The sequence below is a fragment of the Gavia stellata genome, chromosome 19, assembly GCF_030936135.1.
Source record: "Gavia stellata isolate bGavSte3 chromosome 19, bGavSte3.hap2, whole genome shotgun sequence".
Lineage (NCBI taxonomy): Eukaryota > Metazoa > Chordata > Aves > Gaviiformes > Gaviidae > Gavia > Gavia stellata.
The window spans coordinates 15,601,169-15,626,105 of record NC_082612.1 but is presented as its reverse complement, the minus strand read 5'-3'; the positions used below and the strand labels follow the sequence as shown (position 1 = coordinate 15,626,105).

The 24,937-nt window shown below is 37.0% G+C and overlaps 1 protein-coding gene across 1 annotated transcript in view; it reads right to left on the bottom strand.

The window, feature by feature from the left end:
- Nucleotides 1-4,959: 4,959 nt before the first annotated feature.
- The window catches only part of HHIP (hedgehog interacting protein), a 74,681-nt gene continuing 54,703 nt past the window's right edge, over nucleotides 4,960-24,937 (bottom strand). The window contains exons 6-13 of the mRNA XM_059826916.1: nucleotides 24,595-24,768; nucleotides 23,100-23,243; nucleotides 22,060-22,181; nucleotides 19,929-20,052; nucleotides 19,110-19,240; nucleotides 18,376-18,457; nucleotides 7,739-7,887; nucleotides 4,960-5,153 (exon numbers count right to left, since the gene is read on the bottom strand). Coding sequence (XP_059682899.1) covers nucleotides 4,960-5,153; nucleotides 7,739-7,887; nucleotides 18,376-18,457; nucleotides 19,110-19,240; nucleotides 19,929-20,052; nucleotides 22,060-22,181; nucleotides 23,100-23,243; nucleotides 24,595-24,768 — 1,120 coding nt within the window. The remainder of the gene's footprint in view (nucleotides 5,154-7,738; nucleotides 7,888-18,375; nucleotides 18,458-19,109; nucleotides 19,241-19,928; nucleotides 20,053-22,059; nucleotides 22,182-23,099; nucleotides 23,244-24,594; nucleotides 24,769-24,937) is intronic.

The window sequence follows — 24,937 nt, the reverse complement described above, 5'->3', positions numbered from 1 at the left end:
CGTCTTATTTGACTGAATTACTCTGCTGTTGAAAAGAACAAACAGTTTAGCAAAACGGTCCTAACTTTTTTCAATGTTTCTATAACATTTTGCCCTGAAGCTACTTATGGAAATATTTATCAGTGTTTTTTGTAGTCAGGACCCAGATTATTTGGTACATATTTTCTGCAAATTTGGATTGAAGAAATTTAAAGGGTTGGTTGCCTTTTTGGTGACATCCTTAGTTAATTTTTTTTAAATGGCAAAAATAAAATATTGGTCAATTTTTAATATTGCAAAATGGGAAAGATTAGTTTTTATTTACTTCATGATTCCCTTCTGTTTTTTCTGAGACAAAGATCACCTTTTAAGTTGGACAGAAGATTAAAATGGTATAATTCCTAATTAAACTGATACACAGTTAAACTAAAGGTTAGTAAATTAAAATGCGTTAATGTCTTTTAAAGGATTTGCATAATTAAGGAAAAGTAAGCAGAGCAGGATGTCCTTGGAGTTGTTTTTTCCATGTAGACCCAATCTTATAAATGCCTATTTCATGGATGCAAGTAGAATTACATGTACGAATATTTATTTTCACCTTAAGGGGACTTTACACCTGTGAAAAATTACTTGTTCGTGTTTTCAGAATCTCCGTTTTGCCTATTTGTACATGAAAAGGTCCTCATTTCTAACCCCAAATTAGAGAAAGGGTATACTGAAGAGCGACATCTCGTCATCCCAGGAATATCGTTCTGTTTTTTACTTGAGGCATCTGATCATTGGATCGAAATTGGTAACTTTCTGATGCGCATAGTGACGGTACAGTGACCAAGTGCTTTCTCCCTTCCTCCAGCCTCAGTCTCTCTGTAGCCGAGCTTCACAGCCTGAGGCTGAGCTGCTTGAGGCTCGTACTCCTGAACTGTAAATGTCCAGCTAAGATACGGTATTAGAAGTCACTATAAAATAACAAAGTTCTGTGGAATGATCAAAAGATAAAAACCTCAGCCTGCTGGGAAGCCTCTTTGATGCACATGTCTATCAGACAGTTTCAAAAATAATAAGCATCACCTGCAGCAACCAGGGATTATTGACGTTTGCTGTGGTTCTAGAAAGGAAGGAGCTGCAAAGCCAAAATGTGGAGAAGTGAATGAAAGGAGGAGATAAACAGAGGTGTCATGTTGGCAATACAGAATTTATAGTCTTATACCTAACTTACACTTCGTTTGCATGAAATAGAATAACCTGTGAGGATTTAAAGGTACAGAGGGTTTGCATCTGACTGTTAGCGGAAGAAATTAATTTCTGTGAAGGGGAGGGTTTGAGTTAGTATTTCTTATTGGGCGCATTAGAAAAATGAGTTTACTGTTTTTCTGAAGTGGAGTGAAACAATTTGGACCTGATTTTACATAACATCTTTTTGTATCCCTACTTATGTATGGAGTAAAGATGTTTCTCCGTATATTCCAATAATATGCCTTCTTTCTGATCAGTGGCATTTAAAAAGAGAAAGATGAAGGTTTTCTGTCCCAAAATAATAAAACGAGGGTTGAAAACTAGCAGATATCAGGAATAGAGTTATGTTTCTTGCAACAGGTATGTTTGTTCTCTGCTAACAGTAGAAAGCCTCAAAGAATGCTTGAAATGTACAATGTGTTGGGAACAGAGAGGCAGTATCTCTGAATAAAGGAAGAAATGAACGGAATAAAAGATTAGGAGAGAGAGAGACAGAGACAACTTGAACACATACATAAAATCCCTTCTGGAGGCCCTTATCTAATTGCCTCATTTATCTAGTTTCATTTATAAGCTCAGTTTTATTCTGGGACACTCTTGGAGGTTGTGTGAGAATGGCTGCAGAATGACCTAACTGGCAACGGGCTTTCTACAGACCTTTTTTTTTTTTTTTTTTGTATGCCAATTCTCAGGGCAATTACTGCAGTTGCCCTTTTTCTATTAGCATCTTGGGTGGCTAGGCCTGGGGTTTACTCACTCTTTTTAATAGTATAATTTCTTTTGATAAATAAGCAGCTAGGATTTTTTGTGTCCTTTTTTTTTTTGAGACTACTTCTTTTCCACTGGGACTTCCTATGTACCCATGTGGGCTTAATGCAGATGCTTGCTTTCACGTGATATAAAAGATGATTTAAAAATGAAGCAAAACACTTTCCACGAACTATCTCCCCTCTCCCTCTAATCCTCAGTTAGATTACCTTTTAGTTTGGAAGTTTTGATGGAATGACTCAAACAGAAATTATTTTTTTAAGGAATTAAACGGAAGTATTTTGCTTGAATTTTGAAAGCCATTTTCTGGGCACAGCACAGCCGATGTGAGTATGTTGCCGTTGATTTGAATGAGGCCTGGGTTTCATTCTTAGCTTTTACTGGAGTTTTATTTTCTGATTTCACTAGTAAACTAAATTGCCTTTATGATTAAGATCAAAACTCTTAAGATCATTATTACCTCTTCTCTACATGACTATGGCATATATATTACTGGGGATCTTCAATTTAGGTACCATCTGTGGTATTTTTTAAGTCTGCAGGAACTAAGCAGTGAGAAGAGAACTATCACATCTCCCCAGCTGGTTGTTGAAAATAATGCGTCACAGTGGAGTTAAAGTTGGGTTTATTTTTAAATATATTTCATTAAAGAAAGTGTTAAAGATGTTATCTCTGTCAGATATTTAAACGTTGCTGAAATACTTCAGCGACTTTCTTGCTGTGCCGATTATGAAGAGTGTAATAAAACTGCGCTATTTGACAGATTTAGACAGCTGGCTCATTCATGAGAAGTTCACATTTTTGTCACCCACGTTGAATAAGGAAAGATTAGATGCTAAGGTCAATTTACAAAAATGGTTGTCAGGACATTTTTTAATTGTAAAACTTTTTGTGATGGAATTCAGGGAAAAGACTAAAGGCAGAAAGCAGCGGAGACAAAGAGCTGCTATTAACCTACAGATGCTACCGCAGGGTTCATTTTAAGATTGGTCACACTGCTTAGCCAATGAAGTGTTCGTGTGACTATAAGGGACCACCCTTTTCTGGGGTGAGAGGGCAATTTGGTCTTCATGCTCATTTAATCCCGAGACGTCTTTCAATGGTCTGTCAGTTGAATCTACATTGTGCAAAATTATGCATGCACTTTTTAATGCAGACCATTGTTCGCTGAGCACTTAACCAAGATTTCTCAACCAATTTCCATTTGGCATGAGGTCACTCAAAACCCAGGCAAACATATATGGAAGGCAAATGTAATTTTCTGTTCCTCTGAGCTGGAATGCGTAAGACAGAGTAATGCAAGTATCAGTCATGCTCTACTTTCAGATTTAATACTTAGGAAATGAAGACTGACAACTTTCTATAAAGGAAAATTCGTTGCATGTCACTGCCCTGGAGAGGTAATTTTGCTGCTGGAGAGTAAGATGGCTATTAGGTCTTATTGCCTAAAGTGTTGTAAATCGTTGACGCATGAGCAGCTGCTTCTAAGAACCATAGGATGAGCAGTCTGTGGCTACTCTGCTTTCTTTTCATAGGCAAGATTTTATAAAAGCCGGGTAGTGCAAAGGAAATCTGATAGTCGGTAAGTAGTGAGCAAAGAAACTGCCAATAACGCCCTAGAGCTGGAGATAAGAGGGCACCAGTTCTGAAATACATCTAATTAGACTATTAATACTTTAGAAAACCTGACTATAGCATGTACACCATATTTATTGATACATTTACAAAGACTCAATTTTATGTTAGCTTTTCAAGGAACATTTACATTTAGAACGGCATTTGGCGAGCATCGTTATACGTTTTGTACAAGTGACATCTTACACAGCCAACACATGCTCATGTGAGCTCTCATCCAGGGACGTTCCGTTCAGTGTGAAATCGGCAGCAGTCTACTCGTGTATAATCTGGCCCGTCCTGTTACAGTGAAAATCACTTTATGAACACTTTTAACATATGCTGGAATTTTATTATGATTGGTTGGCGGTTGATTTTTTCATCCGTCGTAAATGAATACAAGTTGACACAAGGATACATTTCTAGATTAGATCCACAACACATTAAAGAGTGTGTTTGCTCTCTCTTTCCCCGTCTTTCCAATTAAGTTGGTGAAAAATGTAACTTTAGTATTTTACAGGACATGGTAAAGCTGTCTCATCTAGGTGATGTCTATATTATAAAAATAAAATAAAATAATATAAATATGTAACATGAACCCAGTGCCCATAGTTAAATAAAATATATGATAAAAAGCAGACCTTCTAGGATGACTGGTTTTGAAATATGCTAATATAATTTAATTATTAAACACTTGAAACAATCTTGATATTAAGCTGCGATAACCAGATTTTTGCATCTATGCTAGATAAAGAAATGCGTAACATTCTGTAATAGAGTTACATTGATGAAGGTGAAGGTTACAGCCTTGCAATGAATTGCCTAGATAGGAATGCATTAAGGACTTCTGAAATACTGTCTCATGATGTAGTTCAGTTCACCTCAGAAACTGTTACAACTGGATTTTATTAACTCCAGCAGTTTATACAGCGATGTTCGAAAACCGCTCTCTTATTGCTCTAATCAGATAGGTACAGACACAAGATTTCTGGGATGTCAAAGAATCCATTAAGACATCAGGGAAGTCCTTTGACGAAAGTGTGGTTTACAGTGGAATTACTTTGTAAACTATTTCTCATGAAGAAATAAATAGAAAAAAAAAAATTCCACTAGCTGTAAAACCGTATTTGTGATAGTGCGTGCATGTGTATGTGTGCACGTATTGGGTTATCGGTACGTCGGTGGAGACGTACAGAAATATTTACACACATACAAAGAATTTATCTGCACATTTGTGGATATTATACTTAAATTAATAAAGTAAATCAAATCACCGGTACTTGTTGCAGGATAACAGTCTTTTAAAAATGACAGGATTCAAAACAAATGCCCGTTGAAAGTGTAGTTTCCAAATAGTCCCAGAAACTATACAATATAGCTGGTTAGATCCAGCAAATAGGATGTCATGTCTAGGATCTGATCAAGAATACCTGCCCTTGTCACTCTTCGGATGTTTCTATCCACTTGTTCACACTGGGGGCCGAGATAGCCTTTTTTACATAAGCATTTATTGGGCCTTACACAGACACCTCCATGTCGACAGGCGGGGTCACATTTTGCTGTGGGTAAAAAAACAGCGATTTTTCTCATTTGTTTAGAACATCACAAACCAAAAAGATACAGTACGCATTCATTAAGAGCTTTTCTAAACTTATAATGATAAAGCACATCAATTAAAAACAAAATTGAAAGGATGAAATAGTATTGAAACTCTATTTTTAAAAGTTTTAGAGTATTAGGGGGAGGAGGTAATTTTGTATGTCTGAGAAGACATCACCCAGGACAGACCGTGAAACTCAAATAGCGTATTTTTGCAAATGCCCGATTCCCATATTCATGCTTGACTTTGGAGTGCATAGGAGACCCATCTCAAAAGACTTCCGGCTCCAAATGTCTTACCATTTGAAAACAAGACGTACAGCACATCTAGATCTTTAAACAGTGGTGGTCTACCTCATCCCATTTCTCATGCTGGTAACCCAAAAAAGTCCTGAGGTTGGTGAGACGTTTTAGCACCTGGCCATCTCCAAGCTAGCAAGTACTGAACCTCAGGCGAATGCCTTTGTACATGCAGAGTTCTGCACTACACGCTTTTCTTAGCAGAGCCGACTACAATTGACCACAGAGATGCACTCCTTTGGCTCTTGCATCACTTAGGCTTGGAACAAAATTGAATTCCCTTTAGAAAAAAAAGAACCAGCGTATTTTTTTGACAGCTTTTGTCAGTTAGTTAAATGTCAAAATTTTCCTTCTCTCTTTAGCAGATGCCTGACAATTCACCTATAGAGTTCTAGGTTAATCAGCTATATAAATATAAATGCTATTTTAAATACATATAAATGCTATTTTAAATTGAAGCCAGTGATAGCAAAACTAACAATCAATAACTGTAGTTGTGGAAGTATTTTCTTCTGGGGTAGAGTCACAGCACTGTGATAAATATAATGTATCTTTCTTTTTGCAGACTTTTTGCTGTTTAATGTTATCTATTACAATAAAGCTGTAATATTGATTTACAGAGATTTATAATATGCTATATAAAAACAGGTTTCTTGATTTTATTCATGAGTGTCTTAATTACCTTAGGAGGAAACTGATGCCTCAAGGTAATTTTTCTTACTTAAATTATAATAGTAGCTTGAGGTCCAACCTAGAACATCTCTGTTAAGTGCTGCGTGGGATACAGGGAAGAAAGATCCTTAGTCTGCGTATTTTCTGTAGCTTTCTTGTACATTGCATCGATCAAATTATCTATCATAGAGCTGTATTTTTTTAAACAAAACAGATTATTGAAGACCCATTTATGTTCACACTGGTGACGATTTTTACTTTAAGTTCCACTTGGATGAGGGCTGTAGAATGGGCCTTTTTCTCTAAATGTAGGAAATCTCTGACTGATAAGTGAGGACAATTGAAGTTGGGCTATTTGGCCAGATCACCTCATCCATTTCTCCAACCTGCTGTTGTTGCATGGCTGTATGATGGTCAGCTCACGAATCTTGCCAGTAAGATGTATCATTAGTGATTTCATTCATTTAATTTCATTCCAAACAAAGTCACTCCTGCTTCTCACTAAAAACCTGGAGGTTGCTGAAATGTACGCTCCAGGCTATTAGACCTTGTAGCTGACCCTACTTCATCAGGGTCCTCCTGAGCGCCCTTCCGACCTGAATTATCCCTGGTCCGTCGTGTGATCCTTCCTTTGTCGTACTCTGTGATTCTTTTCCTCTTTTGAGTTCTACTGCCATTACGCTAACCTTATCTCTTTGTATAGGCATCTGGTCAAACTCGCTGAGCAAATATGCTCTGTCAGAAGACTGTGCTGATGCTCTGATAACACCTCCTGTACCCGGGCTTGCTCTGGAAGATCTGCATAGGCCAGAGTTATACAGCTCAGACATAACCACAGCCTCTGTGAGACAGTGATAGGGCAGCTGTGGCACTCCAGGTTCACTGATCTCATCGCTTTGGTGCCATACCCAACATCTAGTTTGATCACAGTCACTTTTTCAAATGACTTATAAAAGGTATGCTACGGCAACAAGATAGGTCTTAATAAAAGCACTGTCATTAATAATGGGTTACAATAACGTTCTGATTATTAGCTGCTTTGTGATAAGTTGAACATGGAAGTCTCTTTAACAAACAGGAGCGATTTTATTTTGTAGGATCAAAAGGAAGAATGTACCAAAACTAAAGTATTTGCATTAAATTAGCGAAGTGCAAAATATGCAGTAGTGACCTGCAGGTCTGTTTTATCATCTTTCTTGACAAGGTACTCCTGTTTGACACTGACAATGATAATACTGCAGGTGGAAGCCGAATGTCCAAACACGGAACATGTATTGATTGCATTTCCTTTCATTTTACAGTCTTGGTGAGAAAATAAGAATATTGTTGTCTGTCATATTTATGCTGTTAATTGCATTCTGTAATGGTTCACATTGCATTAGATGTTTTCACTGTTGCACTCCTCTAAAGACTAATTGTTCTCCTACAACTCATGAGATCTGTATTTCTTCAATGTTGTGTTAGAACTGATGGTCAATGACATATATTGAAAATTTCTCTCAGCAAATAATTAAAAGCAAATTATGACATGTTACTGCTTTTTTCACTTGTTGCTATGAATCTATATACAAACCAGTTCTGCAGAACTCTCCTTCCCAGCCTTGATTACAGCAGCATTTTCCTGTGGGAGTGCAGTGCCCATTCCGACAGTGCCTTGAGCATTCAGATGTCAGTATCTGTGCAGACTGAGCTGTTCTTTTGCATTCTTCAGGAACTAAAGGCCTGAATAAAAATACACAAACCAAGCAGACAGGTAAAAGTTGGGGTCAAGGAGAAAAACACTGTTTTTTTTATTACACGCCTTGTTTTCTTTTATGGTGTTATCATTGGGAGAAATCTGGATTGCTTTTTTTCTCAAAAACACCCGTAAACATAGAGCTGATACGTTACATTACAGAAAAATAGTGTGATTTGCTATTCTTTCATATAACTGCCTTCAGAGATCTTCTACAAGATTAAATAATAGTCCTTGATAATTCCTGAAGCTTGAACCTGGCAAAACCAGCTTGCTGAAGAGCTTATCACAGGCAGCGTATATCTCTAGATAATATCATTATTACATGTGCTAAATTCTACTGATTGTGTGGCTTTTCTTCAGAGAGCGCAAATAGTCATATAGATGAGTCCAGAATCTGATGGTGTCTTTTTGCTTTTCTAGCTGATTTATATTTTCGAATGTATGCTGGGAAGAGTAATCTGAACAGCAAGTTTTGTGTCGCACATTATGACATGCGTAACAATTTTGCGAAAGTATTACCTCTGTCTACCAATTCATTGACATTGCAGATTTTTTTATTTCCATATTTTTGTGAAATCATATTTGGATTATGCATTCCAGATGCTTATTTAAGCATCTGAACATTGGGAAAGACTTTTTCACTATGAGGGTGACTGAGCACGGGCACAGGTTGCCCAGAGAGGCTGTGGAGTCTCCATCCTTGGAGATATTCAGAAGCCGTCGGATGTGGTCCTGGGCAACCGGCTGTAGGTGGCCCTGCTTGAGCCCTGGGTTGGACCAGATGCCTTCCAGAGGTTCCTTCCAACCTCAGCCATTCTGTGGGTGATTCTGTGAAACGTATGCATGAAGGAAATTCTAGTTCAGCTGACTTAAGATATTTTGGGTACTGTTTTTTTTGTTGGGCTTCTTGGTGTCAAGTCTTACATAATGCAATTTTTTCTGTCAGTCTCTTTAAAATATTTTGGATGCCGAGTAGCCTTTTTTATTTACAAAAGCACAGCATTATCTTCCTTAACAAAGAAGGATCTGTAGTGTTCCTTCTGTAGTGTTAAGTGTGTAAAACACTTCAGTTTTTTAACTTAAGCGTGCCCTAACTGTTGATACGACTTCCAATACTTCTTAAGATGTTTATTGTTTTTTTTTTTTTTAATCTAGCTGTATGTCATCACGCTGATCACTTATTTTATTTGCTGTCTGAGCTCAGCAGCTGGAAACTAATAGGGTCCTCACAAGGCTACAGGTTCCCAGTACAGGTACCATGTTTTGTCTCTGCTGTGGGTTTGATTGCACAGGAATAAGTTGAGAAAAGAATGTCAGGATCTCCCAAGAGATCGGAATAAGTAATTGAATGGGAGCATAATGGCAAGTTAAATTAATTAGTGACAAATACAAAATTATTCATTCTCAGGGAAATAATTTGAACTACTGCCATACATTCCTAAGCTTGAAATTTGCAGGACAAAGATTCTAATAGTTTTGTGGAAAGCTCAGAGAAGCCTTGGCTAAGTGTCCAGCTAGAATCCAAACAAACCAAAACAAAATTGTATGGGATAGAATAGAATAGAAAATAACACTGTTCATTATACTGACATCAGTATTAAACCCCCAATTATATGCAAATAGCTGGAATAGCAACTTGTGCACTGATTACCCTGTCAAATGTTAAAATCCTAGACTGACACTGCTGTGTGGAGAAAAGATAGTATTTGGAGTCTGAGAAAGAAGGGGTATGATAGAGGTGTGGAAAACAGAAAAAAGGAGGAGGAAAATTGGGCATTCTAGTTTATCTCCCATTTCAACATCAGAAGAAATATCTAGGGGAAAAAATAAGCTAAAGAAAATAAAAACAACTAGTTGAACTCATGGCTTCCAAGATATCAATGAAGCCCATGTTCTAGTAGGATTTTAAAAAGATATTTCTATGCACAATGGGGCCATTCAAAGTAATATTAGATAGGGTAAAAATAATTTTTAAGAAAAATAAGCACTCATACCTAATGTCATAGAAGTCCCTCACTAGCTGACTGTGCTTACATTCCCCACCCCCCCCCATTTTGGCACGAAGCTTGTTAATGGTACATTACAGGCTTTCTTCCATTTTTCCTTGAAACACAGTAATAGAGTACAGGCTCACTGGTTTCTTTCACCCGTAGCACTTTCCCTGCGCAGTCTTAATTGCTACCATGATTATTTAAACATCCATACAGAAGAACTGCTTCCCCAAAGATGTTAAAGACAGAAAAAATCTGTAGCTGCATCTTCAGTGTAGCAGCAAGTTCTGATTTCAGAAGCACTTCTGAGAATCAGACTTCAGGTCCTGTATTATTTAAGGACTCTGAAACATGTTTTGACACCTTTCGTGCAGCATATTTCAAACCCTTTCAGGTTTTGTGTTTACATACTTCCACAGCTGTCTTTTAAATGTAATGCATTATTTTTTGACCTGTAAGGAATTCCAGTTCTGCAGTAATGAGTGCATTATATATGATCTGGTTAAGAAAGTTCCTACACTTAAAAATTATATGAGAGATTCACAGGCAATACTGTTTTGGAAACAGTTCTACAAAATGTTATGATTTTCAGTGGAGACTTGTTCAGATTTAAAGTAAAAAGATTTGTGTTCTAAATCCTACCTATGGAAAAAAAAAATCTAAATTTTGAGTTGATTTCTTTATAGCCAACTGCATAGGAAACAACAGTCTTTCTTCAGCTGTCGCTGTGAAAGCCCATTTCTTTCAAGTTACTTTAAATGGGAGTCTTCTCTTTTTCTTGCTCAAACACAAGTACAGTACTGTGTTTAGCTGGAAGCATAACCTTAGGCTCCTGGAGCATCTCTTGGAAAAGAGCTCCAGTGGCGTATCTTTAGCAAAGAATGACCTCATAAGTCACAGAGATGATGATTTATTTTATTAACAGATGTAAAGTATTTATCTATGATAGTCCTGGAATATATGGTTCTTTTTTTATTTGTATTTAACTAGGGTGGCAGAAATAATACTTTTTTGTATCCAGCAAAGCATGGCTGGTGGCTTTTATGATTTAAAGTTTTCTAGTGCTCTCGGTACTTGTGAATATAACCTTGCCTTTTATTCTGCCATCAATCAATAACTTGCACTCATCACCCTCGGATAATATTTATTAATGGTGGGGTGGAGTAGAAACAAAGATGGAAAAAATTCTGGTTGGCAGAGTGCCTTAGGAGATGAGGAATACAAATGCAGCTGCAGCAGAATCCTTCTTGTGTGTGAGAAGAATTACTGGTTTTCCTTAGTTGTACTACGGGAAAAGCCACACTTCTTTCTCAGGATTTGAATGCCGTTATGGTACCAACACGTATCAAGAGAAAGTCTCTGCCCCGCAATACTTACACTTTGCATTCTGAAGGCTTGAAAAGGGTGGAAATTTTCAGGCTCAGCATAAGTTGAACTGAATCTCACAAAGATAACATAAGTCTTGAAACTGACTGCTGGGACTTGATCTTTCCAGCACTTAGACAAGGCTATGATTTTGTTTATATAACTAGTGCTTCGCTGTGTCTCTTGACGTGGAAAATGGAGGGGAATAGATGGAGCCACACTGCGGGCTGGAGAGAATTTTTTTCCTTGTCTCCCTCAATCTATAAAACTCTAAAGGGTACAGCTTGATTACTCCTCCAGTAAGCACTATTTGGTCCGCAGAAAGTCAGCCAAAAATGTAGCTGATAATGACTATTTATATGGTCTGTACAATTCTAGTTATCTTAAAGAGCTGTTCATATATACAGTACAGTACAGTATATCTTGCTTGTTAAAACATGCTTTCATGAAACTGTGTAACAACTCTGAATGTATGGAACATGGAGGAAAAGCTGTACTGGGGGCTGGGGCCCTCGCTGGGTCCCTTCGCTGACGTGTGCAGTGAGCGGGGAATTCTTGACTGTACAATGTGTAAACCAATTTTTGCTGCATTACTGTAGCTAGCGTAAGAAAGTAGCCTCTGCTGTTAGTTTAAAGGCATATGAAAGTCTAACATGCTTTAATAGATCAAATCTCATCCTGGAACTGCTTAGGATTTCATGCTTTCTTTAGTGCATCTCTTCACAGTTCCACTAAACGCCCAGAGTGATTTAGCTGCTATATGCACTAGCCTGTAACTCAGACAAACATAAATCAATGCAAATGGAGGGTCAAATTCAGCAGTAATACAATGGTACTGAACAGAAAATAATTCTTCCATCATGCCTTTGACACAACATCAAAAATCTCTACTTCCCACTAAAGTGAGAAAAAACCCGGACAAAATTCCTGGATGTTAAGATTCGAACAAGAGACATGGCCGGAGAAATCCTGATTGTGGTACAAAATATATGGAAAGAATGTTATGCTTCAATTAACGGCACAGAAGATATTCGTTATTAGAATGATGCTTAAGTATGTCACCAAAATTTGTGCATTAGTTGTTTGGGTTTTTTCCTTTATAAGGGAAAATGTCAAGAAAAAATAATTTTGTTTCACTACTTGTCATAGACTAAATTTAATACTTGTCATAGAATAAATATAGCATCTCTTCAGGTACAGCTTCTAAAATTAAAAAGTATACCTTTAGTCCTGGGAGAGATGCCAAAAGCTCGTTACTTGTCTCCAGATTTACTACATGGGAATAATGTGGAAAAACCTCACGGCTTTTAAGATTTAAACTCAGCAGCATATCAAATTTATTCTTATATGGTATACTTGTTCATGACCTCTAGTCTTAAGAAATTCTGTCATGTTTGAAAACTAGTCCCTAGTGAAGCCTGTATCAATGTTAATAGCTAAGAGGTCAATGCAACTGCTAAACAGTTTGTATTACTGTCAGGGTGGTCATGAAAACAACACCTGCTGCATGAGCACTTGGCAGCTGGGTCAACAGGCACTGTGGGAATTTATCAATTTAGGGGGCCACTTGCATAACACTTTGACTGATGAATTGGGAAAGACTGGCTTACTGGGCTAAAGCTGCTCTATTATGTATGACTTTCTTTAGGATGGCAGAGGCTTCCTGCAGGCTCCAGAAAATAAGCAAAAGATAAACTGAGCTGTTTTTTCCTTATAAAGCGATAAAAAGTGAGAACTCCTTAATAGCCAATGCTAGAAAGACTAAAAAAAAAGGGGAAAAAAAATCCCAAACCAAAACAAAAACTTTTACAGTCAGGGAGCTGTGATGTGATTGAAAAAAATCCTTAGGTTTTTCCATCGTGGTTACAAAGGAGTTTTTGTGAAGTACTTCTGTAAAGTGAAACTCTCTAGACTGGTATTCGCAAAAAGCTCTAATTTCTCTTTAGTGTCTCTTATGGGAATAGTAACTGCATGTGGGTTGGTAAATGAGATAAGAATTTTGCATGCTCCGGCTAAACTAAACATAATTAGACATTAATTCTGGCTTTCCATTCCCTCAAATGACTTAAGGGATAGTAACTTTCTGAACAGAAAGAAATCATATGGCCCACCTGGGTTGGTGAGAGCATTCACCAACAAAATTGGCTCATTCTATAGAGAGTTTCCAGTAGTAGCTTCAGAGTATATCTATAACCCATCAGAACTGAGCATCTTGATGCAGATTAGTCTAATACCGTGGGTTTCCGAGTTTCCATTTCCATTTAATTACTATTTCCATTTATAATTACTATTAAAGTCTTCAAGAGGGCTGCGCTTTCATAAATGCTATTCTTCTCTCATACCATCAAACACTCTGGACTCATAATAAAAAAAAAGAATCACCAATGTTTTTGGAAGGAGCCCAAACAATGTGGAAATCAGGTATGACCTAGGTATTGTCCCTTACTGTTTGTAATCAGTCTGTTTGGAAATACTCTCCGATAGCGGAAATCCCAGAAGGTGGTGATGGAAAGGATGGTAAGTGGAATTACATACTCTGGAGGGGCACGAAAGAGGAGTGAGATGGTTTGAATCCAGTTCAAGTTTCAATCCAAGGGAAAGCAGATATTCTGGCTGTTGATAGGAAACATACTGAAATCCAGATCTATAAGGTGTTATAAGGAGAGGAAGAGGAAGTCTTCTTACGTGTGCAAGGACACTTGCTTAAGCTCTGCCCTCTTTGGTAAAAATCACCTGCTGGCTCCAGTGCCGGCGGTGGCAGACACTTAAAACTTCTCAGGGGTTACAGCACTGCGTGACTGCCCTATGAATTTTTCTGGGTTTAGTCTCATCTTTTAAATGGCAATCTTTTCTATTGTCTGTCAGTCCGAATAATCTTCTCTGAATCTCTTTCATTTTATCTATAATTTGCTTTGAGATAAAAGTGATCATAATAGAAATATTCTAAAAGAAGACTTACAAAGCCACATTATGGCTGTTCTACCACCTTCCAAAGTTTATTTTCTTACTTCTTGGTCTGTCCTTATATATGGTTTTCAAAGAACAGCTGGTAATAATGTTTAAATTACAACTGATATGAACCTATCAACAGATTTCTTATTTAAATATGCATTTTTAATATTACCTACAGCTGATTTTCTCCTCTCATCATGCTAGAAAATGATTACTTTTTCTTTTCTAATGGGTTTGTCTCCTTTTTATTCTGTTATTGACTAACCAGATTATTTGGACCTATACACATTTTCTATATCACTGTTTACCTAGTTATTTTTCCTATGCATTCATCAATGTTTTTGAGACTGATTTTAGTATGCATTTGTAGAAACAGAAAGAGAGACAGAAAAAACAGAAAGTAGAAAAATAGAAAATAAAAAGTTTTTCTCTTTTGGTCAGCAAGGCAATTTATAAACTGCTAGTATTTGCACTGGTCTTCAGGACATCTGACGAACCCTTCCTTTTAGCTGAAAAGTATAGAAGTCTCTCTCCCTATATTTTCTCATTAGTTCCCAACCCTGGAAAGTAGTTTACTTGTGATAGCATTTTTTTATAACCATCAAAGAATGGCTGTATTTTTCAGAGACACAGTTTTAACTTAAGCCTGCTACTTTAACTAATTTACCTAATCCTAGTTTTATGTGTTTGTAATTCTTAGGGTTTCCCACATCTCCTCCAATCTCAAAGCTAAATATGCTATTACCTATCCTCTTCACTCCACTCGATTTTGGTTTTAGGTAGTATATGTGTATTTTGCAGCACCTCACATACTTGGTTTTTACATTAATTTTTAACTTTTCTGATTCTGATTTATCACTTCATTGCCTAAGAGCTCCCAAGTACTAAAGTATCATTATGACAACCTTGTTACAAAGACAATGATTATTTATTTAATTCTGTGCTTGTGATGTGAGGCTATTTAGTTATTGAAGTATTTGGAGGAACTGAATTCTTCAAGGTACCTTGAATTCTATGTTTCAAACTGCCGTGATGATGGAGGGATTCGGAACCCATGTGTTGATTGTATTTATGAATTTGTCATACAACACCTCAGTTTAACACCTCATTTTATTACATGTGAGGGACTGTTTTAGGATAGGACTTTCCCACTGCTGATTTTTGAAGACTAACACAAAGGGTTCTCTGGATTACCCTCATCCTCTGATCTTCTAATGTTTTAATCTGCCCACTTCTTTTGAATTTTTTTCTCCTGCCAGCAATATCCAAGTAGCAGGTTTCCTTTCTTAAGCTATATTTGAGACAAGGAAATCACGGTCACGGTTATGTTTGAGAACAACTTTGATTACGCAGTAGTTTTCTACAAAAATCAAAAGAAACCAAACCCTGCATCTTCATGTAACATTTATTATTTAGAATAAAAGAATAATTTCATAAGCTTGCAGCAGCTTGTGAGTGACCACTAGCAGAAGAAGATTCGTTTTTGCATGAAGTTACTGATTTCCAGCAAGGGGCTACCACAAGGAATGATAGTTTTGTTCTTTTACACTGCCCCATGCATGGAAGGCGCTCCCTGCAAATTGATGAGTCTTCCAGGGGCCACCCCTCACAGGGTTTTGTTAGTAAGTCATGAATTTCTAAGATGTGACAAATCAGTACTTTGATGACTTTATTTATACCTGATGCTCACAGCCCACCCGTAGCATCTTTAGTTTGTGTTCTAGAAAGCTTACTGTGCTAGGGTTTACACCTGTATTTGATGTATTTGTGTGGTGCATACCATGGGGAAGACATTAAAAGGAGCAACAAAATATTAGCATGCAAAAAATATTAGCATGTGAATAACAATTACTATTTTGTTAATAAAGCTTTACAGGAACATTTGCCAAAGCCATGGAATTTTAAATTGTTTACATGTGTAATGTGAAATTAGCATGAAAGGGTAAATAGACCTGCAGTGCTCTTTTGTGGAAGTAACTCACTATCTTTCACTTAAAAGCCTGCCATGATGTGAGATTGAAAAACAACAAAACTCAAAACTTTGCCTGAGTGAAAATTATGCCATGTTTCTAAAAAAGTGTTACCAAAAACTACATCCCTTTGCCACAGTCTGTTTAGTTTCAACTGTGTGCCAATTTACAAAAGTATTTTATAGTTTTCTGGTTACTTTCACCAGTAACCAAACACGGTCTTGACCCTTTTCCATACATGAAAACAGCCAACCGTGAGTGCAGCAATGGGAGGTCTGGCCTTTCAGGTATGTCAGCTGAAGACCACCCTACTGGAAGAGGTAACAAGAACAAAAAGCCGAGGTCAAAGAAGGCAGCCCCATGTAATTAGATACTAATAGTGGATTTAGGGTGTAAAATTCACTTAAACCCATACACCAACAGACTAAACAATCCCAGTAAGAATGGCAAGTTTTGTTCTAAAAAAATGTTTTTAATACCAGAAAGCATAAATAAAACACACATAATAACCTTGACTGACAGACTGCACTAACCTGCAGTAACATCTGCTTCCAAATTATTTGCTATAGGTTTGGGATAGTATAATTATTAAAACACTGAAACTCTACTGTAACTTACAGTACAATGTGCATCCAATTTAATGCATTTATTACTGAATTCACTTGTTGTCCCAATAACAATTTTTAGAATTTAAATTCTGTCAGGAAAATAAATTCCTCTCTTAAACAGTCAACAGCAAACCCAAAAATGCATGCCTAACTGTATGTGACGCTAATGGGGAAACACACTGAAGTAGATGCTGAACAAATAGGCACTTGCTTTTGCAGGGTATGATGGGGTCAGAGTAATTAATATGACAAACTTCGTTTCTGTTGGCCGTTTCATTTTGTGTTAATTGCTGATGCTTTTGCAGGGTGGATGTGGTACCTTTACATGCCACGGACTTGGTCTGATAGAGCAGCAAGATCCGTCATGAAGAAAATGGTACTTCTGCAGCTAAAGTGAGTATCTGCTAGTCATCTTCTCTTATTGTTGCTGGGGCCCCTGGGTCACGTTGGGGACTGGCTTTTTGCAGTCCTTCCAGATTCCCTAACATTTTCGTAGCTCTAGCTGCTTTGCAAAGAACCTGAAAGTGATCACATCTCAAGAAACACTGGTTTGATAATTTTCATTTATCCTCATTTTCCAACGGGTAAATTAATCTAAATAATTAAACCAATCATATTAATTCTGAGTCTTATAAATCATTTGAGTGGGATTTATAAGCCTTCTGGGAACAGTGCTTTAAGAACTGTTATAAGAATTTAGTGTATTTTTGGCACACAGTCCAAGGGCAGGTTTCCTTCTTTGGTGCTGCAAACCTCCCCAGGAAGAGACAGGTAAATGCAGGGGTGCGGAAGGATGCTGAAAACTAGTAAAAAGTGACAATTCACACCCACTGAGGATGCACTTCTCTGTATTCTTCTCTGTTGGTGGTATCTCCTATACAACAGAAGAGATGTTTGGGGAAGACTAAATTTGTCCCTCAGAGATTATGGCAAAACTGAAATTGAGGAAATAAGACTGGAACTGACTGGGGATGGCTTGTCTGCGAGCTAGTACTGTCAAATTATTTTCTGTAGTAGCTTTTCAGTATACAGAGTAGGTATTGTCAGCCAGTACTAACCTTTTGAGCCAGCTCCCATTGTGCACCGTCCCACTGCAGTGGCAGGTAAGGAAGCAGTAGTGCTGGGGAGAATTCCAGCATCTGCCTTCCATTGATGCTGCGTAACCTCTGTGGTACCTACAAGTCATTTGGCTTCAGATCTACCAGGAGCATCTTTTACCTGTACTGGTCCATATGGTTCCACATTAAATATGTCTACACTTCTATGAAAACATGCAAAGAATGTGAATCTAGGTGGGAAAGTGGGCAGCATTTAGCATGTTGAAGAGTGAAAATTTCCAGAAGTTAGTGTTGGTTACACCTCTGTTTTTTGGACATTCACTATGAGAGAGTGATTGCTTTTAGTGAATCTATTCTGCTTGCTGCTGCTGGTACATTTGCTTTTAGGAAGCCCCCTGCACTGAGAATTTCCCTTCTTATTGAATGTCAGTATTGCATGATTCAGCTACATGGAAAGTACTACGTTTACCTTTTGTTTTTTAACCTGTTGAAGAAAAGACTGATCTTAGTGAGAAATGTGATCCTCACCTTTTTGGGTCAATGATCTTGTAGAGTTTTCCACTGTGAGGCTGTGTCATACTTTTACTGCTTGATAATATGTAAATCTCACCTGTTAAAGAAACCAACACAATAAATTAGTTCTCCTTTCCTAAGATGTCAAATACATGACTTTTGTGATCTAGCTGTATTTGCAAGATGAGGTTAAAAAAACTTCAGAAGAAACACTCATCACTGAGAATCATTGCTATTTGAAAATTTAAATAAGCACTTTCCCCAAATTGATACTAAAATGTGGAAGATACTTTATCATGAATGCTTTTTGTTTCATATTGTATAGAATTGGTTAAAAAAGTAAAATCGGGGAGGAAGGGAGAAGAGGGGGATCGGTCTGCTCACGCAATATCTTTGCCCCTTAAGTCTGTGATCACAGAATCATTAAGGTTGGAAAAGACCTGTAAGATCATCAAGTCCAAAATGTTGGTAATAAAAGCAAGTATATGACACATCATGTCATAGTGAGTGGCACAGTTCACAGAATGTGAGAGACAGTAAGGACCTCTGCCCCTTCCAACAACCCATTCTCTTCTCGGTTCTTCTTACAAGGCTGCTGAGGTGTAGCTGAGAGCAGTGTAGACAGCTTTGGCAAAGGAAAGATAGCCTTTAGATTTCTTTTTTTTAAACATTTACTGTAATTTTGAATAGTTCAGCAGGCATTACCGATAAGGCTTATGATTTAGTAAGATATTTTTTTTTCTATTTACCTAATTCGTCTTCACCAAATCCCAAGACAGGGCCTGAAAAGAAACCTCTACATGAACCAGTGTTGCCAAGACAGAGGGGTTTCTCTTGCCACTGTTTGGTTGCAGGACTCTGTTGCAGTGTTAAAAAATTTCTATATTCAAAAACACATAAAGCAAATTGTTACATTACATTTTGAATAGAGAGTTTTCACTGTCCAGATAAATAAGTAAACACTTGCTGCAAGTAGTTCCATAGGTACATCTGTGCAGTTCATCATCTTATGATTTCTTGCCTGTTATTTTTCAGATGCTGACAAAGCATAGCATTTCCCTTCCTGTCATTCAAACACTGCAAAATTCGGTTCAAGCCATACTATATAGCCATTTGAGAATACTGAGCTATTTGGCATGGGAAAACTATGCCCATTCATTAAATAAACATTCCTTTTGCTCCATCAGTGATGTTTCCATAAAACCCCAGAAGTTGTTTATGTCTTACCAATTAGACCTGTTTGGGAAACAGTTCCACGATTAACATTTATTCCCATCATAATGGAAACGAAGCATGTAAGTGTTTGTAGAACTAAAATCTTGAGAGTGCCGTGATGTGAGCGTCTTTGTGCTTTTTTCCAAGGATCAGGTATGTTACATATGTCGCCATTCATTAGAATGCTGTGCTATTTTATTTCCAAATCTAGAATTTAATCTGCATTGTCACACCGCTAAATTGGCCAGGTGACACAATATACAAGACTGTTGGTGTTGTTTTATACAAGAAGCTCAATAACTAAATATACCTTATACACATTTTTGTTTACGAGAGAGTTACAAGAAACCTACCCATTGCGATCTCCAAATACATAACTTCCATAGAGTCTTTCAGACTGGCAGCCTCGATAGACAAATCCACCAACCAAGGATCCACTGCTGAATGGTTTGAATTCTAAAAGTGAAGGCTCACTTTCTAAAAAGGAACTACCGTAGCATTAGATCATATGCAGTCTCATATTTCGATTTGCATTTATGAAAATGTTATTACTTCAAGAAAAGAGGTTAATTCCATTTAAACATTCCCCAAAATTCAAGATGTGTTGCTGGAAATGAAACATTAAAAAAATCAGAAAATTACAACAAGGGCTATTTGTGAAACAATCGGTTAGGGATTTAGATAGGAGAGGCTATAATTGCTTTCTTCCGTATGCACAAGCTGGGAGAATAAAACTATGTAAGGATTAGGTTGGACTTTCATTGAAGTTGATGTGATTACTGCTATTAAGTGTCAATACAGTCTGCAGAATGGATCTCTTGAATATGAGGAATACAATCAAACCCCCTTCACTGTGAAGTCCTTCCTGTATCTAAAAGCAGAAATTCCAGTGATTTTCAGCAGAACTTGTTTTCAAAGCCATTCAATGGTTTGAGAAACTCTTTCAAAATCACAGTTTTAAACACGGTATGTGTGTTATGTCCCATAAAACACTAGTAGTGCTGGTTGTAGCCTCTTGTGGTAATTTATTTTATGCTGCTGTTGTAGTTGCAGTTCCTACACGTACTTTTTTCCTTTTTTACAAAACTGCAGAGTTTAGTCATATCAAATAATGTCTTCAAGGAAGTTTCAGTGTAGCTGTTCCTATTCATGCAATCAAATACAGCTTAGGGTAAAAGTAGGCTCAACTTGACATGCTAACTACATAACTTTAAATTAAAGCCACGGCCAATAGAACTTTTTGTTTTACAGGAACTTTCTTTTTTAGTTGGAAGGCTATCTGCAAGTCTTTGATAAATTAATTTCCCAGATTATTCTACAAGAGTAAAAGCTACAATTTTATGTGGGAGAAAAGGATGATGAGCTCTTTTTATTGAAGCAATTGACCCACAGCCTAGTATTAATATTGGCGAGCTGTTCTGGATAGACACAATATAGCTTAGTTTACTCTGCAATAAAGATGCAGTCAAAATTCCATTGGAGCAGTGGCTTACCAAATATTATTCTTTGGTTTGGCTTTTATAAAATAAACACAGAAAATACATGCAATAACTAAAGTAGAACAATTGCATTACACTATTGTGTACGATTGTACTAGCCAGCACAACTGCTTTGCTTTTAAGTACAGTACAGGTGGGAGAACTAGGGAGGTGAATAAAATCAGAAAATACTACGTTCCAGGAGGTAGACCAGTTCTTGATGCCTTTACACACTTTTGGCATTTATCGCCTTTTACCACCATGAATCTACAAGCTGCTCAGTGGTTAACCAAGGCGGATGATAGCTCAGAGTAACTGTCACCTGGCTTGCCTGAACCAGCAAGCAATCTTTGTGAGTATCAGAGCTAAACATTAAACTAAAATTGTGACTGCCAATCATACTGATTCAGAGAGCACGAGAAACACTTTAAAATTTTACGTCCCTAACCGAGGGGACTTTTTGCAATCTAATCTAAACTAGTCGCTTATTATGAAGTAGTAGCATAGTGCATTTTTCTACGTTTTTCATTTTTAGTAACATTTAAACAGAGCTCAGTCATTTCCGTGTCTGGTTGTGGTCTGTTGTTGTGTATCTCACTTTTTCCATTATAGGAGGCACATTACATGAGGTTTCCATTCTGTATCTTAAAAGGTTTTTTGTGAATGGCTAAGAATACATTTCATAACTTCCTGATATTCCAAAATCTTTTCTTTATGAGCCATCATATGCAGCAACAGTGAGATCTTTGATAGACTAGCAACTGGCATATTTCTTAAATCTTATTTACATGATATTCTACACCAACAAGAACAAAGTTGTAATTTAAATTTTGTTTTCTCTTGCATCTTTTATCTGCTTGTACCATACTTTTCATAAGTTCTATCTTTTGTAGGTTGCCTATCCTGTTTATACAGTCCTTTATCTATTTTTTTCTGCTTTCTATTTATTATTCCATGGGCATAGAAGCCAGCTGTTCCCAGTAGCTTTACCCTGGCTGGAACTTACCATAGTCTTTACCCTTTATTATTTGTAAGATTCTTGCTGAAGATCTGTTCTTTCCATTTGAATCTGAGCAAAGTATAGTTAAATTGATGTTTACATCTGTTGGATGGCGGTCCACAGCACATCTGTAAAACAAAAAATGTAAGAAAATCCATGAGATAGATGAACTTATAATGTATAATTCTCTATCAATAGTATGAAGCATCACATTTTGAAGGATTATTGTTTCTTTGTGGTGCCTACTCATTTGAGGGACCTATTTCATACTGAGCCAAAATACCTGAGAAGTGGGTCAGATTTGTATAGAAGAGATAATATACCTTTCCCATCCCTGCACCATTTTTTATATAATGTGAAGTAAACCTATTTTTTCCTAAGGATAAAATGTACTCTGCTCAATAGCACCTGAAATGAATAGTGCTTTAACCAAGCTAAATGAGTTGACTTATATGGTGTAGGAATTCTGGACTGTTAAAAAGTCCAAGAATCAACTCCTTATCTGACCAACTTGCCTTTCTGAATTTTTTCAATTCATGACTTCAAGTGTCACTTCAGTACTACCACCCACCTAATTTGCTGAATTATGTGTTGTTTAGTTAAAGTGTTGTTCTCCTCCTTGTTATTGTTTAGATATCACCAGATGTTCTCATTTGTTTTCCACATCCCTTTTTTTCTCGAGCAAGATTCTACTGCTCTAATTTCTCACATTCCCATCTCAGCTGTACTTTACCAACTCTCTGCTTTAAGTTCTCTTTTTTTCATAAAGGTAATAATTTTATTATACATTAAAACCAAAAATCCTGTACTTTGTTTCTGTCATTTCAGTCTTGACTTGTAATAGTTGTGCATTGTCTTCTCCTTCCCCTTTGCCAATGTACATTTGTTTCGCACTGTGACATATGGGTGGAGATGGAGGAGTGGATGTCTTAAAAAGTTCACGAGTGCCTTTATTATTAAAATTTTGTTACCCAACTGTATAAAAGATTTCTGGTTGAAAACAGTATCTGCTTCAGAGTAATTCAGTTTAACTGTAACTTACTTACCGGCCTGGATTGTGGAGTCCATGTGCAAAAATCTCAGGAGGTTGGTTTGTGCTATTAAAATGTGGGTTGCTCCGTGGTATGGAATAAGGGACATTGCACAGGTCAGTATTTACGTCGAGGCGCAATACAGAACCTGTAAAATCACTGAGAAAGTTGGAGGATAAAATAATTGGTTTTTAAAAGTATTTTACTGGTAGTTTTAATCCATATAATACTAGAGTGAACCAGCAAAATAAACCACCCACTTTATTGAATAATCACATCTTGATTGTTTTTATGGTACATACAAATCCAAAGAATAGTAGCAGAACCTATCAAAGATTCAGTTTGGCCAATATGTTGCCTTGTTATGTGCATACTAGAATGCCTCTGACCATGCTTTTGGGAAGCAACTTGATAATAAGAGCAACTTTCCATACATCAACATTGTTTTATAGCTTCAGCCGTAAGGCTATTAACTCTTTCATACTGTATCTCCTCTAGAGTAACTATGGATATAATCACTATGTAGTTACATAATGCTTTTTGCTAACCGAATCCTACTCTTGGATTAAATGATTTCTAGTCACAGTACAACCCAAAGATTAATTATACATTAATAATTAAAAAAAAGTAATTATATTGGTTGAATGGAGATGTTGGTATTTTTGGTAAAGAATCAGAACTTTCTTGTTACATGAAACAGGACGGAGTAAAATGTTTTGCCTTACGTTCATGATAGTGATGGAGGAAGGGAGAGGAACAGGAATGTTTTACAAACATGAATAGATGTGATATTTAAATTGATTCCTTTCTGTCTGTCTTCATCATAAATCTGTTTCAGTCTCCCCTTGTTTTACATTAATTTAAAATCAAGTATTAGAATTGCTCACTGGTTTTTGTTTTAAGTATATCCTCACTGCAAAGGGCACGAGCACCTGCTATTCCGCTGAGCCAAAAAGGCCTTTGAGCACAGTAACTGCTTTTCAGTCTGTAAAGGCTCAGTACCACACTAAGGCAAATGTTGCAACTCTAACAGAGCACAATGAAACAGAGGGGAAAAGCAGGTTGAGAAAATTGTATAGGTAGAACCGAAGTAGGATTGCTTCATACGTTTTCTAGACATTTTCCTAAGTGATACAGTGTTGTGATTGACTCTGGTATGTGTAGACATTTTTAGAATGTTTGTTCAATGAAGTTGTCTTGTTCATAGAATAATAGTTTGGAAAAAAGAAATCTAACCTGTGCTTAAACACAATTGCATCCACTGGTGAGGGCTCCAATATTTAAATGGTTTGATAGCACACAACTACAAAAAGGTGTATTTAAGCAGTAAGACTGTTCTGAAAATCAGCAGCTTGCTACACCCAGGCACTGAAAATAGTGGGATTATGTAGTAAAGGAAGGGGGAGCAAGATTTGTCCTGACAACTGCTGACCACTTTTGATTCTGACCCCAAATACTGTGCAAAACCAGAATACAATAATAGAAGTCTATCCATTGGTAGTTTTTGTACCTTAAACCATCCATCTCCTCCATATCATCAAGAGTGATCATGCCATCTCCAAGAAAAATGTATAGGAAACCATCTGGGCCAAACAGAAGCTGTCCTCCTAGGTGTTTTCGATGTAGTTCTGCTACTTCTAAAAACACTCTTGCTGTTCTCATATCAACTTGGTGTGGATTTTTCCTGCAATACAAAGATATGAACACAGTTTTCACAGTTCACTATCATTGTTCTTCTTTCTAAAAATGAACTTGAGTCATTCAAATTATACTTTAAGATGTGGATGTTGTAACTTGGTGGAAAAATGTCAAACAATTATTTCTGAGAAATTTCAATTTTCCAGCATTCACAA